Below are 16,667 nucleotides of genomic sequence, written 5' to 3' on the forward strand. Positions count from 1 at the left end.
ATTTAAAAAGAGGGATCAAATCTAAGGCAAGATATTTTTCAATAATTGGTCAGAATATTTTGATAAACAAATGAAGTTGAACCACTCACTTAATATAAGGTACTTTTTTTTTGTCTTATAATCTTTTCGAAATCCACTAAAACTCTCCTATGTGATACCCACTCACAAAGCTACTGAATTTTTTTATATATATTACTCTAGGTATGATATTCGTATTGAATCTCGATTAAATTCAAATTGATAGATTACAGAATCCGTTCCTTTTTTATCTAATTGATGAGAAAAGATTTAGAACACGAGAAAAGATAAAATTACTTATTTTTTACTTTTTAGTCTAATAAAAAAAATATAATTATATATATTTCATACCTCATTTTGCAACTTATAATAATCACAACGTCTAAATTATGAATCTATTGTTATAAGAAAAAATAATAATATAAAAGTGGAGACAAGAAATTTTGTTTTCACGGTGTCACACCAGAAAAAAAACCTGAATGAATTAAATATATTTTTGTGTAAGGTGTGTTAGATTTATTTTAGATTCTCTCTGCCATCAAAGCCTCCATTTTTATTTATGAATTATGTCATAAAAAATATTATCTGTTATCCTTTTTAAAAAGTCACTAACCTGTAGTTATTGTATGCATTTTATATTACAAACTGTTACAGTGGAGCACTTAACATATGATAAAAAAAAAATTTTAAAAAAGGTATTTATGTTATAAATTATGGAAATGTTTATGTATGTATTTTTAAGTGATTATTATATAGATAAGTCAATTATTTAAAATATGTAACCTCCTTATTTGATTATACAGATTAATTTTGATAAGTTGTAAAACTCAAACATATTTTTATTAATTTTGATACATAAAGGGCGATGGAATATACATACAAAAATAAACTTTGTAAAAATTTAAGTCGAAAGTATTTAATAAGAACACTTTAAAATGTATTTAATTGCTCAATTAAATTAAATCATAATATGAATGACTTTGTAAAATTCATTGACGAGTTTAAGTGTTTGTTGATGTTTTTAACCTAATTTTATTATGTAAAATTTATTGAACTTTATAATAAGATTATTTTTTTAAAAAAAAAAACAACACTCTACTGAAGTTTGATCCATTTGTCCGTACAGACAACTACAAGCTTTACTAGCTAGTTACTTTCTCTATTTCTTCTTTAATGTCAGAAAAATAAAAGTAATTTTTTCCCACACGATTTTCGATACTTATTTGCAGTGTAACCTGATTAATTTAAATTTACGTAAAAAATTAAGAATGAAATATTCTTCATAAAAAATGAATTTACCATCATAATTCAAATACGAGGCTTTTAATTAAGGAAAAATTACAGAAATCCCACTTTTTAGTTTACTTATTACCATTATCCCCTATAAGTTTTACAAATTTCCAAAATTCCTCATTTTCGCGCATCAGATTAGTGTATCTCGCGCATCAGATTAATGTATCAACACTTATATTATTGTATCTCGCGCATCAGATTAGTATATCATGTATAAAATGTACATCAGATTAGTGTATCATGTATAACATGTAATGTATCTTACTTAACGATTAATGTATCTCGCGCATCAGATTAATGTATCAGCGGTTATATTATTGTATCCGTTTGAGGGATTTCTGTAATTATAAACTTTTAAGGGATAAATAGTAATTTTGCCTTAAAAATATGTGATTTCTGTAATTTGCCCAATTAATTAAAGACTATTTACATAAATATGAACTACTATAGTTTACATTAAGTAATTATTTATTTTTACATAGTTGGTCTGTAGATATAAGACTAAGAGATCCAAATCTAATGTAACCTAGCATATACATAGGAGGAACAATTTAATAAATAACAATAATTTGTATTATTTACTATGATTATTAAATGGAGAAAGTGGTCATATCCTATGACCTCATAATTTATGAGGTAGATAACATTTGATCGTAGTCACTCAACTATAATAACTATACGTGTTATTAGAAGTAAAATTAAAATTTTAATCTTATGTAATTTAAATTTTAGAATGAGAAATTCAAATTATGATAATTAAAATTTTAAAGTTATAAATATATTATTTAAATAAAATTACTGAATTCGATCCACCCTATTTCTGAACATCTAGCTTTGCTCTTACATATTCTCACTTTAATATAGTTGGTGTGTGTATATAGTCTAAGAGATTAATATTAAATAACAACAATTTGTATTATTTATCATGACTATTAAATGGAGAAAGTGGTCATCGCCTATGAACTCATTATTTATGAGGCAGATAGGCCTCAAATGGTAATCACTAAACTATAATAACTATACACATTTTTGAGGCATAATCAAAATTTTAAATTTAATAAATTCTGAATTATAAATTGACAAATTCAAATCATAATAATTGAATTTTAATTTTTTTAAATATATGTTATTTAAATAAAAAGTATTGAGTTTAATCAAATATAGATTTTTAAACTTGTAGCTCCACTCATGTATCCTTATTTTATAATTTAATATAAATAGCGAATATAAATAAATATTTTTGAATTTATGGTCCTCAAGGGTTTAGGGGATGCCAAAAAGTCATTATTGGGTTGCATGGAATTTAAGTAGGTAAGGTCCTAAAGGGGTTAAAAGCCTAAAAGTGAGAGAGTGGGGACTATAAGGTACTAAAAGATCAATAAATACACATTTTGTGTTGTATTTTTCATGATATAAAGTTTATGGGAATTTAGTAGGGTTACCTTCACGTGGGAAGCACGTGAACTTGTTGGAAGAATAATTTGTTAATTATATATATTTAATAAAATATATACCTCATTCGTTTCAATTTGTTTGATATACTTTTTCATTTTAGTCTGTGTATAAAAAGAATGACTCTTTTCTTTTTTTAACAATTTTTAAATTTCAATTTTTCACCTGACATATTTAAAAACAAAAGATAGGACGATTTGGTACATTTAACATATTTTTATTTTAAATATAAAATATAATTTTTTTTATTTTCTCAAATTTCGTGTCCAATCAAAATACGTCAAATTGAACAAATTGAAATGTAGTAGTATAGGTGGGCTAAAGTCAAGTTAAGCATTTCGATTGCTCACCAACCCACCCCCCCTACTTACTATCTATAAGAGTGTGGACATGGATTTTATTTTATTTTATGTTTTAAAAAAACTATTTCTATTTTGTTTCATTTTATGTGAAGGTGTTATTATTTGAAGAGTTAGATATTTTTTATTATAATATTTTAAAAATAGTTTAAATTGTTAGCTATGTTAATTTATGGTATTATCCGTGTAATTTTTTAATATGTATATTTTTTTTTAAAAGAAGTAAAGTATTTATACTTAAAATTAAACGTTTTGATCCTTATATTTAAGATTTTCTTATATAAATTTGAACAAAGAGAGTATAATTTAGTTCGAGGGAGAGACAAATTAGGAGTGGAATATTATATAATCAGATTCAACTTTTACCACATAACGAAAGATAAAACTCGTAAGGGGTAAAACTTATCTCCATTAGGTGTTTACATCAATTTTTGTAAATTGTACTACTTTTTTTTAGTCTATTTTACTTGTCATTTCTTTTTTGCATGTTTATTGTGGAAACATAAATAAAAAAACAATTTAAATAAATTATCCTTATTTATTATTTTATCTCATTTAAATATTATACTTTTTCAGCACATTAATCATTCTTTATATTGAGCAAAACTAAAGAGGAAAAACTAATAATTGATTAAATTTTAATTTTCTAAAACAACAATTATTGTTGAAATATTTGTTTTTACTAAGTAATCACGACAATTAAAATGGATCAGAGGGAGTACACTTATATGATTTAATGAGGCAAGGGTGCAGAGCTAGCCGCCTCTCTTTTCATCCTTATTAGTAGTAGTATTTAATAGCTCCGTAATTTCTTATTTTTCAATGCATTTTACTATATTTTATTTCATTTACTTTGTATCTACAAAAAATTCTTATATAATTTTACTTTGAATAACTTCTCGTTTCAGCTAAGAGTTCATCGAAAATAATCTCTCTACTTTACAAAAATAAGTATAAGATTTGCATATAATTTTATCCTTCACAAATCTCACTTACAAAATACCTTTTCATACCATATATTTTAGGACTACTTGATTATTTAATTATAAGTTCTCTTGATATTTCTTATCATATATTTTGGGACTACTTAATTATTAATTTTCCATAATCTTCTTACCATATATTTTCCTCTTACTTTTACCATATATTTTAGGATTTATTAATTATTAATTTTCCTAATACTTCTTATCATATATTTTCCTCTTACCATGTATTTTAGAACTCCTTGATTTCTTAATTATTAATTCTCATAATATTTCTTATTATATATTTTAGGACTACTTAATTATTAAAAAGTCTAATACTTCTTACCATATTTTTCATTTGCTCTTACCGTACATTTTAGGACTCCTTGATTCCTTAATTATTAATTCTCTAAGTATTTGTTATCATTTATTTTGAGATTCCTTAATTATTAATTTTACTAATACTTCTTAGAGCTAGCAACTTTCACATATAGCAAACACAAAAATCATATTTATATGCTATAGCTATAGTTTGTATAATTGCGCTCCACAACAAACTTTATGTTTGCTATGACTATTAATGTATATTTCGCTATACACAAATACAAAAGAAGCAATTGGATAACCTGTTTCGGTATACATATACAAAAGAATCAATTGTACAATCTGTGTTTGTAAAAAGCGAGAAAAGAGAGAAAGACAAAACAAAACTGAGCAGGGGAAAATCTGTATTTGTATAATCATAAGTGTATAGGACCAAAATATATGTATTTGTATTTGTATATACAATTTTCTCTCGCTTTATACAAACAAACGCAATGTATACATTTGTGTTTGTATAAAGTGAGAGAGGCGAGTGAGAGTGGCGAGCGAGATCTGGGAGAGGGGAGATAGGGAACGAAAATATATGTATACATATAATTTTCTCTCGCTTTATACAAACATAAACACATTTTATACATTTGCGTTTGTATAAAAGCAAGAGAGGCGAAGGAGAGACTGCCGAGAGTGGTGAGCGAGATTCACCAGGGAGAGAGGTGAAATAACAACAGTTTGCTACGGGGTACAATTAAATCAAACTATGGTTATGACATTTAATTTAAATTAATAATTTGCTATTATATACAATTTTCCCTACTTCTTATCATATATCTTCTCTTCCACTTACCATATATTTTAGGACTACTTAGTTATTAAATTTCCTAGTACGTACTTCTTACAATATATTTTCCTATTCATCTTACCATATATTTTAGAGAAATTGGGACAACCCAATAGTTTCTTGGCCCAATACCATGAAAAGTTGAATCCCAATTATGTAAGGATGTTTATATAAAGGAAAATTTATACAACTAGGCAAACATAAACTTTATACTTATTCCTTAAAATTCTATTTTAAAAAAGGGTTAATTACTCCAAAAGAACATTCGACAAACTTAATTATAACAAAAAAACTAGTAATTTTCTTCGTCCTTCTTCTTCGCATTTGTCGTCTTCTTCTCTTTTATATCAAAAGACCAGACACATCGAGAGGATTTCATATCTAAATTTTGAGACTGTTTCGAGGTGCTTTTGAGTTGATCAAAATTGAATAGTCAGTGTATACTTCATGTATACTCAATATACACTTCATATATAATTAAGCTATATTCAGTAATTTGAGTATATCATAATGTATAGTCAGTGTATATTTTTCATGACTTTTGACAAACTATATTATATAGTCAATGTATACTTCCTATGACTTTTGGCTAATTTTTTTATGTAAATAAAATGTAGCTATATTTGTTGTAAACTAATTATTTTATTGTATATATATATTTGAAACTATCTAAAATAATTATCTAAGAAAGTCATATCACCAAATTTATGGGCTAACATGCAGGAAAAATGGAAAAAATCACCTAATTCCTGTAAAATGGATCATAAGTGCCCAAAATATGTGCAACAATGGTGAGACTTATAGTAGGGCTCCTCCAACTCCCTACGGAGGGTTTCGTAAAGATTTTGTAAAAAAATCATCCAAAAGTCATATCACCACAATATTCATGGGGTAAAACATACAAAAATTGAGAAAATCGCCTAATTTCTCTAAAATGGCTCATAAATGTCCAAATATGTACAAAAAAAGGTGAGGCGTCATGTATTGCTCCCCGAACTCCCTACTAAGGGTTCCATAAAGACTTTGCAAAAAATCGTCCGGAAGCCATATCACAAAAATATTCATGGGCTAACACACACAACTGAGAAAACCGCCTAATTTCTATAAAACAGATGTTGAATGCGTAAAATATGTGCAAAAAATGGTGAGACTTATATACTGGTTTCTCAACTCCCTAAGTACCTATGGAGGGTTCTGTTAAGGTTTTGCAAAAAAATCGCTTGAAAGTCATATCACCAAAATTATTCATGGGCTAACACACACCAAAAACTGAGAAAATCACCTAATTCCCGTTAAATAGCTCTTTAATGTCCAAAATATGTGTAAAAATGATTAGGCTTCTCGTACTGCTCCCCCACTCCTTACGGGGGATTCCATATAGATTTTTAAAAAAATCGTCCAGAAGCCATATCACCAAACTAATAATAGGCTAACACACACGAAAATTTTAGAAAATCACCTAATTTCTATAAAATGATTCCTAAATATTCAAAGTATGTGCAAAATATGGTGAGACTTTACCGACTGCTCCCCCAACTCCCTATGGATGCCTCCGTAAAGGTTGGCAAAAAAATCGTTTGGAAGCCATATCACCAAAATATTTATGGCCAACATACATGAAAAACATAGAAAATCGCCTAATTCCTGTAAAATAGATCCTAAATGCCCAATATATGTGCAAAAAAAAGTGAGATTTCACATACAACTCCCCCGACTCCCAAAATGGTTTTATGCATGATGCATTGTGTATCAAAATGGTATCATGATGTAATGTATCAGAAAGGTATCATGATACCATCAATTATCTAAGGAATTGTTGTTAGCGTTCCAAATCCTGAAATGTATTATCAAAACTTAAATGGTTAATATAGAGTCCGGAGCCTAAAGGGCAAAAAAATTTGTCAAAAATTCCAAAAGGGCACATCACTTTTTATTCTAACCAAAAGGGCAAAATCGCTGAGTCAGCAGCGATTTTCCTCTGACAAAATGACGAAATCGCTGCCCTAGCAGTGATTTCGTCTAAATTTTATTATTATTATTTTTTAATTAAAAATCACTGCCACAGCAGTGATTTTGTAAAAAGAAAAAAATAATTTTTTTTTTATTAAAAATCACTGCCACAGCAGCGATTTTGTAAATTATTTTTTTAAATTAAAAATCGCTGTTTTTTCTTAAAAAAAACTAAAACGGCACATCAAAAAAAAAAAAAACCAAAAGGGCTTCTGACAAAACAAAAATAAAAATCGCTGCATATTTTCTCAAAAAAGAAAAAACTTTTTTTCTTCAAAATCGCTGCTATAGCGAATTTGGTTAAGAATTTTTTTAAAAAAGTTTTTTTTTGAATTTAATATTCTTTTATTATTATTATTTATGATATATAATTCAATTTTCCTCATGCTTCAACAATTTTATTGAGTATACTGTCGTCTTGTTTATCATTTTTATATTATTAATAAGTAATAATAGGCATGAAAATAATAGCACTCGGCATGAAAAACGCTGCCCCTGCAGCGATGTGTAAGGAAAAAAAAATTTCTGACTTAAAATCGTTGCCACAACATTTTTTTTTATTTTTACAATGGCAGCGATTTTTAATAATAATAATAATAATAAATTAACAAAATCGCTGCTGTGGCAGCGATTTTTAATTTTTTTTACAAAATCGCTACTGTAGCAGCAATTTTGTCAGAGAAAAATCGCTGCTAACGCAGCAGCTATTTTGCCCTTTTGGTTAGAAAAAAAAGTGATGTGCCCTTTTGGAATTTTTGACAATTTTTTTTGCCCTTTAGGCTCCGGACTCGGTTAATATATATAGTTGATACACCGCAACAATATTAACTTTGATACTTCATCCACAACCCCCGGTAAACAAAAAGAAAATGAAGTCAATAGGGTAAATAAAAATTATCAGATTTTGTTTATGAAATTTTTATAGATTATTTTGTTGTCTTGTTTACAACTTCACAACAAATCAATAATGTAAATTTCGTTAATTAATATGATTGGTTACATTATTGCATTGATTGCTCGCATCAATTAAGGACTTGCATATTTAATACTTCCTCCGTCCACAATTGTTTGTCAGGGTAAGGTTATGCACATCCGTCAATGAAAATTTAATACAAGGTATAATTTGACTAATATAACCCTACTATATCAAGAATATCAAAAGTCCACATAACTTTTCAATTGAACTACACAATCATTAAGGGCAGAATTGGAAAAAAGTGACTAATTACTTCTTGATTGTTTAAATTGACAATTAATCTTGGACATCTATTTTTAGTATACCTGCCAAATAATTGTGGACGGAGGGAGTAGCAACAATCTAAAAAAAGAAAAAAAAAGTAATATTATGTAAATGGCAAAAATCTCACTGAACGACATAATATTCACCTATACTTTTATGAAATTTCTCTCATAAAAATAGTTGATATGCTTTTTATCCTTAATGATAGTCTTTCATAGAGTTTGTTTCCTAGTGGGCGAAATGCACATATACTTGATTTTGAAATCACTATTTGAATCATATTAGCAACACGTAAAATTGTCAAGTCTATTAATTCGAAAAACTTTAAAATAAGCGGTGTTTGAAGTTAAGGTTGAATTTCAGACATTATATCTGAAATTACATTTTCTTAAAACGTTCAAATATATTTATCTAAAATTAGGCTTTGTTAAAATTAACTTCGGATGTGACACGCGTCTAAAGTCATTACAAAGTTATGTGATTTTTTTCTTGGTTAATTTCAAGTTCAATATCAGTATTCAAATAAAATTCTTTATTTTTTTGTTTGATTAATAAGTATATATGGTCCAAAGCTAATTCGTAATTCAATATCATATTTTGTGGTGGTAAATGGACAGTTTGAGTTGAGTTTTGGACGAGTTGAAATGATTTGTAAAAAAAAACGAATTGAATTTTAACCCGCCATATGGACTCATTTTGCCAACACCAATCCTATTGTACATATCTCATGTAGTATTTCATTTAGGGAATTTTCGCAAATAGCCACTATAACAACTTAATTAGGTTCCATAACTATAGTTTGCTAATTACGATTCGTAGCTACATGTTAGAGGCAGAGAGACGAGCGAGATTGGGAGAGGGATAAGAGAGGTGAACGATAGATGGCAGAGAGTAGAGAGATGTGAATTATATTTGTATATCTATCATATATATGTAACTGATATACATATGTCTTTGTATATCTTGCGAGTGGGATTGGAAGAGGCATGAGAGAGACGAGCGAGAGAGGGCAAAGAGGGAGAGAGACGAATTGTATTTGTATATCTGTCATATAATTGTATATGTATATGTATAAGAGATGAGAGAAAAACGACAGAGAGGAAGAGAGGAGAGAGGTGCACATAATTATAGCTAAAAAGAGGTTGCGAGCGGTAATTCAAACTATAGCTATAATAGCTAATTAATTAGTATATATTTACTTATCCGCGTAAATTTTCCCCATTCATTTATTTACTTAATTTGACATGTTCTTAATTAGGATATTTTATAACTTGGCCCATTGCTCTATTTGCTTAAGCCCAATTGTTAATCTTTATGTTCCTATTTATCTTTTTTTTGGCAAAAGTTTTATTTCTCTACAGAATTATGTTTTTTTCCCTAAAATACAATTCTTGTGATTTTGTAAATTTGATTCTTTTGATTCTAAGGCGGAATCTTCTAGGTGAGATACTCTATATAAGCTGTAAAGAGTGTTTTTTTTTTTTTTGTTTTTGAGTTTCAGAACCCCTTTTGTTTTTCTGGCATTTTCAGGTTAAATTCATTGGTTTTAGTTATTGGGATTACTTTTTTTGCTTTATGTAAACTTAAAAGTTTTGATTTTTATGTGCTTCTTTGCCTGTTTCTATAGAGTTTGTGTATAAAAAAAAATCATTTTTACTAAATTCTTTATCTTTTTTCTGCTCTGTGTCTTGTGGATCAATTTGGGTTTTTTAGTTTAGTAGTTCTTGATGGGTTTATCTGATTTTTGTTTATAAAGTTTTGATTTTTCTGGCATTTTCAGGTGAAATTCTTTGTTTTTGCTCTTGGGGTTACTTTTTTTTGCTCTATCTAAAGTTTAAAGTTTTGATTTTTATGTGCTTCTTTGCCTGTTTCTATAGAGTTTGTGTTGAAAGAATTCATTTTTACTAAATTCTTGATCTTTTTTCTGCTTTGTGTTATGTGGATCAATTTGGGGTTTTAGGTTTAGTGGTTCTTGTTGGATTTTTTTGTTTGATGGATTAAAGTTTTGATTTTTCTTGTGTTTCCATTGATTTTTGGTGCAGATGGGTTGTTGATTCTGCTGAATTCTTTGTGTGTATGATTGAAGAACCAAAGGAAAGTTGAATCAGGTTAGTGTAACTTGTGGAAGTTTGATTAGTTTATGAATGTTTGTCTTTGTAGTTCGTTGTTGTATTTTGTGTTTGTGAATTAATGATTGTAGAATCAAAATTACATATACAATCAATTTGTGTAGATTCCCTGTGTGAATGATTTTGGATCCTTTTAGGGTTTCCTTTTTTGGGTGAGGGGAGGTGGAGGGTGGTACCAAAGGTGGAACCAGGTTATTTAGTTTATGGGTTCTAATCATAGTTCTCTTTGCTTACCGAGGTCTTACCGGAAACAACCCCTACCTCCTAATGTAGGGGTAAGATTTGCATACACACTACCCTCCCCAAACCCCACTTGTGGGATTATGCTGGTATGTTGTTGTTGTTGGTGGTGGTTCTGGATAGATTATTTATACATGTTGAATAAAATTTTTAGAGGTTGGCAAAGTAGTTGATTCTTATTTTAGAAAGAAAATCTTTGTTCAAGAAATGTATTAATATTTCAAGTTGACATTGTGTAGTTTCCAGTAAGCAACTTTTTTCCACTTTTGGTGGGTTTTATGTTTCTGGAGTTATCCTGCACTTGGAAGAAGTAGGAATTATTGATTCTTCGTCAATCACCTGTTTGAAGAACTTTTAGGAATGATGAATGTTTCTGAATTAAGCTAGTGGGCTAAACAGAAATGTAATTGAATCATGCAGTCATGTGGTGTTTTGCATGGTAGATTATTAATTAGCACTTAATCATGGAGAAGGAAAGAGTTATGTATCATCTGCCCTTGAGCATGGAAATCACGTGGTGTTTTACATGGTAGGTAAGTTATTAGTACTTAAATACGGGGAAGGAAAGAGTTCACGTAGCATCTGCACTTGAACACGGAAAGCACATGGTGTTTAGGATGGTAGATAAGTTATTAGCGCTTAATGGAGAAGGAAAGAGTTTATGCAGCATCTGCATTTGAGCATTGTTTCCATGCTTAAGTGTTCTCCCCCTAAATTACATGTAAAATTAGTTATACATGTCTAATGAGCTGTGAGCGTACACTTGCTTTGTATGATAGTGAAGAATGCACTACTTATCAGGAAAGAATAAAAAATAGTATTTAAAAGAGTGCAATACTGGATGTTTGCTTAAAAGTGTGGATGCTTAAAGATGAAGACCAATAGAAATAGGTTGAAAGGAGTTAAAAATTTGTATAGTAGATTACAAATGTTAGTTGAGGGAGGAGATTTGATGGTGATTATCATACGCACTGCTGTCATCAATGTTTGAAAGAATTTATGATAAACATAGTTGGTCCTCGAGGAAGTTTCTGAAATTAGATTAGTCATTTTAGTCAAATCTAATTATATATGTGTGTGTGTTGGTGTGCATGCACCCTCCTGGTGAGAGCCATTATCAATTAACTTTCAGCAAGTCTTTTGTGTAACCTTGCTCTTGGAACGACATTAACAGAACGAAGAATTTGTGGAATAGTTATTTTTTTGTTTCATCGTAAATTAACTAGTTTTAGATGGTGGTCAACCTTCTACAACACTCCTTTATCTGGATATGTGACCAGCAATTTGAGTAAGCTGACAAAAGCAGGGTTTAATATGATTTAAGATGAGTTGGCTTATGGAAATGAGGTAGAAGAGAGACAAGGATGCTTGGTGGAGTGGAAAGGCTAAACCAATAGCTAAGGCTTTTGAATTTGTTAGGACAAACTCGTGGATGGATAATTCTAACTATTTGACATCAGTTATTAAAAACTGTTAGTTGAGTTGTCACAATCGAAGACATGCTCTTATCTTTGGCAGTATTCTTGTGATAGTTTAAACAATATAACAACTACGACTCAATCCCAACCTAGATTCTTTCACTTATATTTTAATGATTTGAAAATATATGGGATATTGTCGAAGTTTGAATTGCTGCATGTTTTGGATTTTTTTATTAAGGTAACCAGTTGGAATGTGGTGTGGAGTGCAAGCATTTATGGAAGTAGGGGTAAGAGTATGGAATTGTGTACGTGTTCCATCTATACATAGGTCTTTTATTTTTAAATTAACCCTTTTTAGTGTCTTATTTTTTGTGTATGGTATAAGCCATAATGGGGTCATCGGCTGATCATTAAGTCAAGATGGAATAGTTAATGTTTTCAACTTTGTTTTCATGCATTACTAGTATAGGGTCATTCTTTTATATTTGAGAATATTAGAGGCCAGATAAAGTCAAATAAATTAGGTACTTGTGGTCATTTGTAATTGAAACTTTTGGTAGACAATTTATTCCCTTCATCCATTTTTGCTTGTTCAGTATTGACTTGGCACACCGTATAAGGTGCAATACATAGAATGACAATTTACAATATCACCCTTTGAATATAATAAATTTATGTTTTGGAAAATGACTAGTTAATAATAAGCATAAATTAGGAACTAAGTGATAAATTATATCTTGGTTTTCTAAACCGGACAAGTAAAAGTAGACATCTATTCTTAGTACATGGAATTGGGGCCCTTTGTGGTTTTATAACCACACATGGATTAATCACTAATCAAATCATAGGTTTCATCAAAACTCAACTATGAGAAAGCTATGGTGTAAAAACTATCATAGAAAAGTTAAGAGTCATCATGTTCATAGCACAAGATTAAGGGAAGAAGGTTTAGAAGAAACTCAATCTTTTGAATCCTCCTTTAAAAATCTTGAGTTCAATCTTCTTTTCCCACTATATTTTCCCAAAAAACTGCGTCTGGCAGTGTGCGGCCTCCCGTCTGTAACAACATACAAATTTTCTCCTTTTCCCCCCCTTGGAAAACGGTTACTGCTAGTATTTTGGGAGCTGGGAGAGGATTTCTTATGTGGATTATAGCTTGAAAGCGGGGCTTACCTTTTCCACATGGATTTCTCTTCCTTTTTCTACTTCTAGAATGGAGAATGCTATTAAAGCTCATGTGTTTCCATTTTCAGAATAAAGTTAAAGTTTAGATATCTAAGTTTAGAATATGTGTGGACGTGTTTAGTTTGTTGACTATGTTTGGAAGCCTTCTTTGTGAAGGCAGAGTTGGAAGTTCTTCGATCAATGATACTTTGATTTTGGATAGGTTGAGGTATGTAGTTGGGAAGAATGAGTTTGATTATGTTTAAGGGGAATTTCCTACATTGGAGTTTAAGGTAGGAGAGTGCGAGTCCGGTGCAGCATAGTTGGTGGATAAGTGTGTATCAGCTTGAAGGAACTTTTTCTAGTATTTAAAGGACAAAGGGGATAGTGTGCACCATTATTTCTTATTTTATTGAAATTAGTAACAAGTTTTGATCTTGTGTAGTGTCCTGTGAAACTCTTTTTTATCTCTCTCTTGAATACACATTGAAGAAGCTTCTGGTACAAGTTCATAGCTGCAATCATTTGTTGCTCATTTCGATTTGACATGTTCCGGAGAATAGCTCTGTAGATCTTGCATGAATGTTTCACCCTAGGTAAATACCTTCTTCAGATTCTACGTATAGGATTAGCATGTTATCAAAAGCAAAAAGCGCAAAAAGCTCTAAGGTCTGTTGGGGCTTTAAGCGCAAAGCGCAAATAAAGCGTGAGCTTTAATGCAAAAAGGTGCAAAGGGAGAAAAAATACAAATATATATGTTTTAGTCCAAGACTAATAATTTATAAGCATGAATGACAAATATATATACAAAGAAATTGAAAAATAATTACTAAATATCAACTGTTTAGTGTCGTCTCTTCCGAAGAGGTTCATTAGCAAGGAAAATTATGCCTTAGAACCTTGATGACAACACTGAAGTGCACATTAAGCGAGGCGAAGCGCTTGACATGATTTGAGCCTCGCTTCAGGGCTTAAGAGTGCCTTGGATAACACTGGGGATTAGGATCTTGTTGTAGATGTTTATGAGAAACTTCTACAGTAGAAAAGAAATGCTTGAAACCCAATGTTGTCAAAGGCGTGCTTAAGCATTGAAGGCGAGAGTCGGAATTGTGTTGAGCACTTCTCCTCTCTTAATGTGTGCTTTATTAACATCATCAAGGCTCTAAGACATATTTTTCTTTGCCAATAAGTCTCTGCTGAAGAAGCAAACACCAAACAATTTATTTGTTCTTTTTTTCAATTTCTTTGTACGTATGTTTGTCATTCATACTTATGATTGTTAGTCTTGGACTAAACCTATATATATATTTGTATTTTTTCTCCCTTTGCACCTTTTGCGTTAAAGCCAACACTTTATTTGTGCTTAAAGCCTCAACGGACCTTACAGCTTTTTTGCTTTTGACAACACTGTTGAAACCTTGAATTTGGTCATCTTGAATTAAAATCGATCATTCTCTTCCACGGCAGGTGCCATGTATAACTGGAAAACGTAATTGTAATTATACCGTCTTTGTTCATTTGAATTGTGTTTCCATTTATGATACATGTCTTTTAAGTATACGTTCAATTTATAAGGCTCTGAATCATGTCAATTAAAGGATTCCATTTCTCTATTTCAGTTTGTGCGACTCTTCGTTGAAGTGAACATGAATCAAGCACATCGATATGGCGAAGCTCAAGTAAGTTGCACATTTCATACATATTGATTGTACTATTGTTTGTTAAAACTATGCCTTAATCCAAGTTATGCACACAGGATGAAGCTATTGTGACAGGTTTCGAAATACCAAGATCACCTGATGTAAGTTACAACAACGTACATCCTGGAAACGAAGATGATGCACGTGAACCACCAATGGTTCCACCACAGCTGCACACTACCATATTGAACCACCACAGTGTGACTAGGGATCAATCTGCAGAGCTGCCATCACCACAACACGTGGTTCTAAACCATCTCTACCTCGAGGACAGACAAACCCCGGGACCAGTCGTGGCAGTCGGTGTAACATCTCGTTTTCGCTCAAAGTTTGTTACCGTCGTGCTTTACAAACCAGCTGAAAGGAGAGGAGGAAGTACCAACAACGCCTGATTGTTTGTTCTGATGGAAGCAATAGATAGAAAGGTAAATACACAACAATTGATCCGCAGGAAATCGTTTATTTCTTCACAGCTGGTTGTGAAAGTAGATAAAATTAGGACCGCGATCGTCCTTGGACTTGAACAATCAATACTAGATCGCGGTTAGTTTCGAAAACTTTACTATTGTAGTATGGTAAAAAATTAGTCATGTGTCTGCTGTTAGTTTTAACTTTGGGAAAGTTTTATTGTTGTGCATTAGACTCTAGCATATGTTTGATAACCTTATCTTCATCATGTGTGATGATGCCCTTTACAATTATATACTCTTCATCCTAAGGAGGTATCTTTATTCAAATAGTTTGTCAGATTTACTGTTTGGTTTTTCTAGTCGGTATATATAGATTATGCACTAATGATATATAAATTACACACATATATATTATTTATTTGATGGTTATCTATATTTAAGCGGTTAGATGAGCGGCAATTTAGGTTAATTCTCTTAAAAGAAAAAAATAGAATGCTACACTTCAGATTTGAATATCAAACAACTTCAACCAAAAAGAGGTATGCCTGAGTTGTAAGGAATTTGGATTATTTAAGTATTTTTCGTGTGTACTAGTTCATGATTTTTTTAGAATATGACAGACTAACTCTATTTGATCCTAGGGTAACTATGAGTATCCTTTACTAGGTCGTCACGAATGAATCCATAAAATTTGAGCTCAAACAAAATTGGTCAACACATATTTTGGAAAATTCATGAATTGATACACACAAAAAGTCGTGATAGTCCTGAATTTGTTTTGTGACCCCTAACCTCCAAAAAAGGCAACATTTGCCTTTGAAAAAACTATGAATATCATTTACTAGGTCGTCATGAATGAATTCATAAAATTTGAGCTCAAATAGAGCTGATTACATATATTTTGAAAATTTCATAGATTAATACACATAAAAAGTTTGAAATAATTCTTCATATTTCATAGCGTAGTAAATTTATTAGTATTAAGATTATGACATCATATTCTATGTTATTGTGACATTTAATATAAGTTAAATATGCCAGACGTAACTCTTCTTTTTATTCGATTCTTAATATAAGAAAATACTTTCTATTGAAATTAACCTC

General features: G+C 30.4%; 1 protein-coding gene across 9 annotated transcripts; it reads left to right on the forward strand.

The window, feature by feature from the left end:
• Positions 1-9,828: 9,828 nt before the first annotated feature.
• On the forward strand, positions 9,829-15,906 carry LOC125818367 (SNF1-related protein kinase regulatory subunit beta-3-like). 9 transcript variants are annotated; one of them, XM_049497894.1, is made up of 5 exons: positions 9,829-9,940; positions 10,542-10,607; positions 12,528-12,594; positions 15,073-15,132; positions 15,210-15,906. In XM_049497894.1, the coding sequence occupies exons 3-5, from the start codon at positions 12,541-12,543 to the stop codon at positions 15,543-15,545; spliced, it is 450 nt and encodes a 149-aa protein (XP_049353851.1). In that variant the 5' UTR covers positions 9,829-9,940; positions 10,542-10,607; positions 12,528-12,540; the 3' UTR covers positions 15,546-15,906. The 9 variants fall into 9 exon arrangements, with proteins under 9 accessions (XP_049353851.1, XP_049353853.1, XP_049353857.1 ...); XM_049497896.1 differs by having other exon boundaries at positions 12,528-12,576; XM_049497893.1 differs by lacking the exon at positions 9,829-9,940 and adding an exon at positions 9,959-10,029.
• Positions 15,907-16,667: the final 761 nt, after the last annotated feature.

Source organism: Solanum verrucosum, unplaced genomic scaffold, assembly GCF_900185275.1.
Source record: "Solanum verrucosum unplaced genomic scaffold, falcon-dt-bn FXZP01000253.1, whole genome shotgun sequence".
Lineage (NCBI taxonomy): Eukaryota > Viridiplantae > Streptophyta > Magnoliopsida > Solanales > Solanaceae > Solanum > Solanum verrucosum.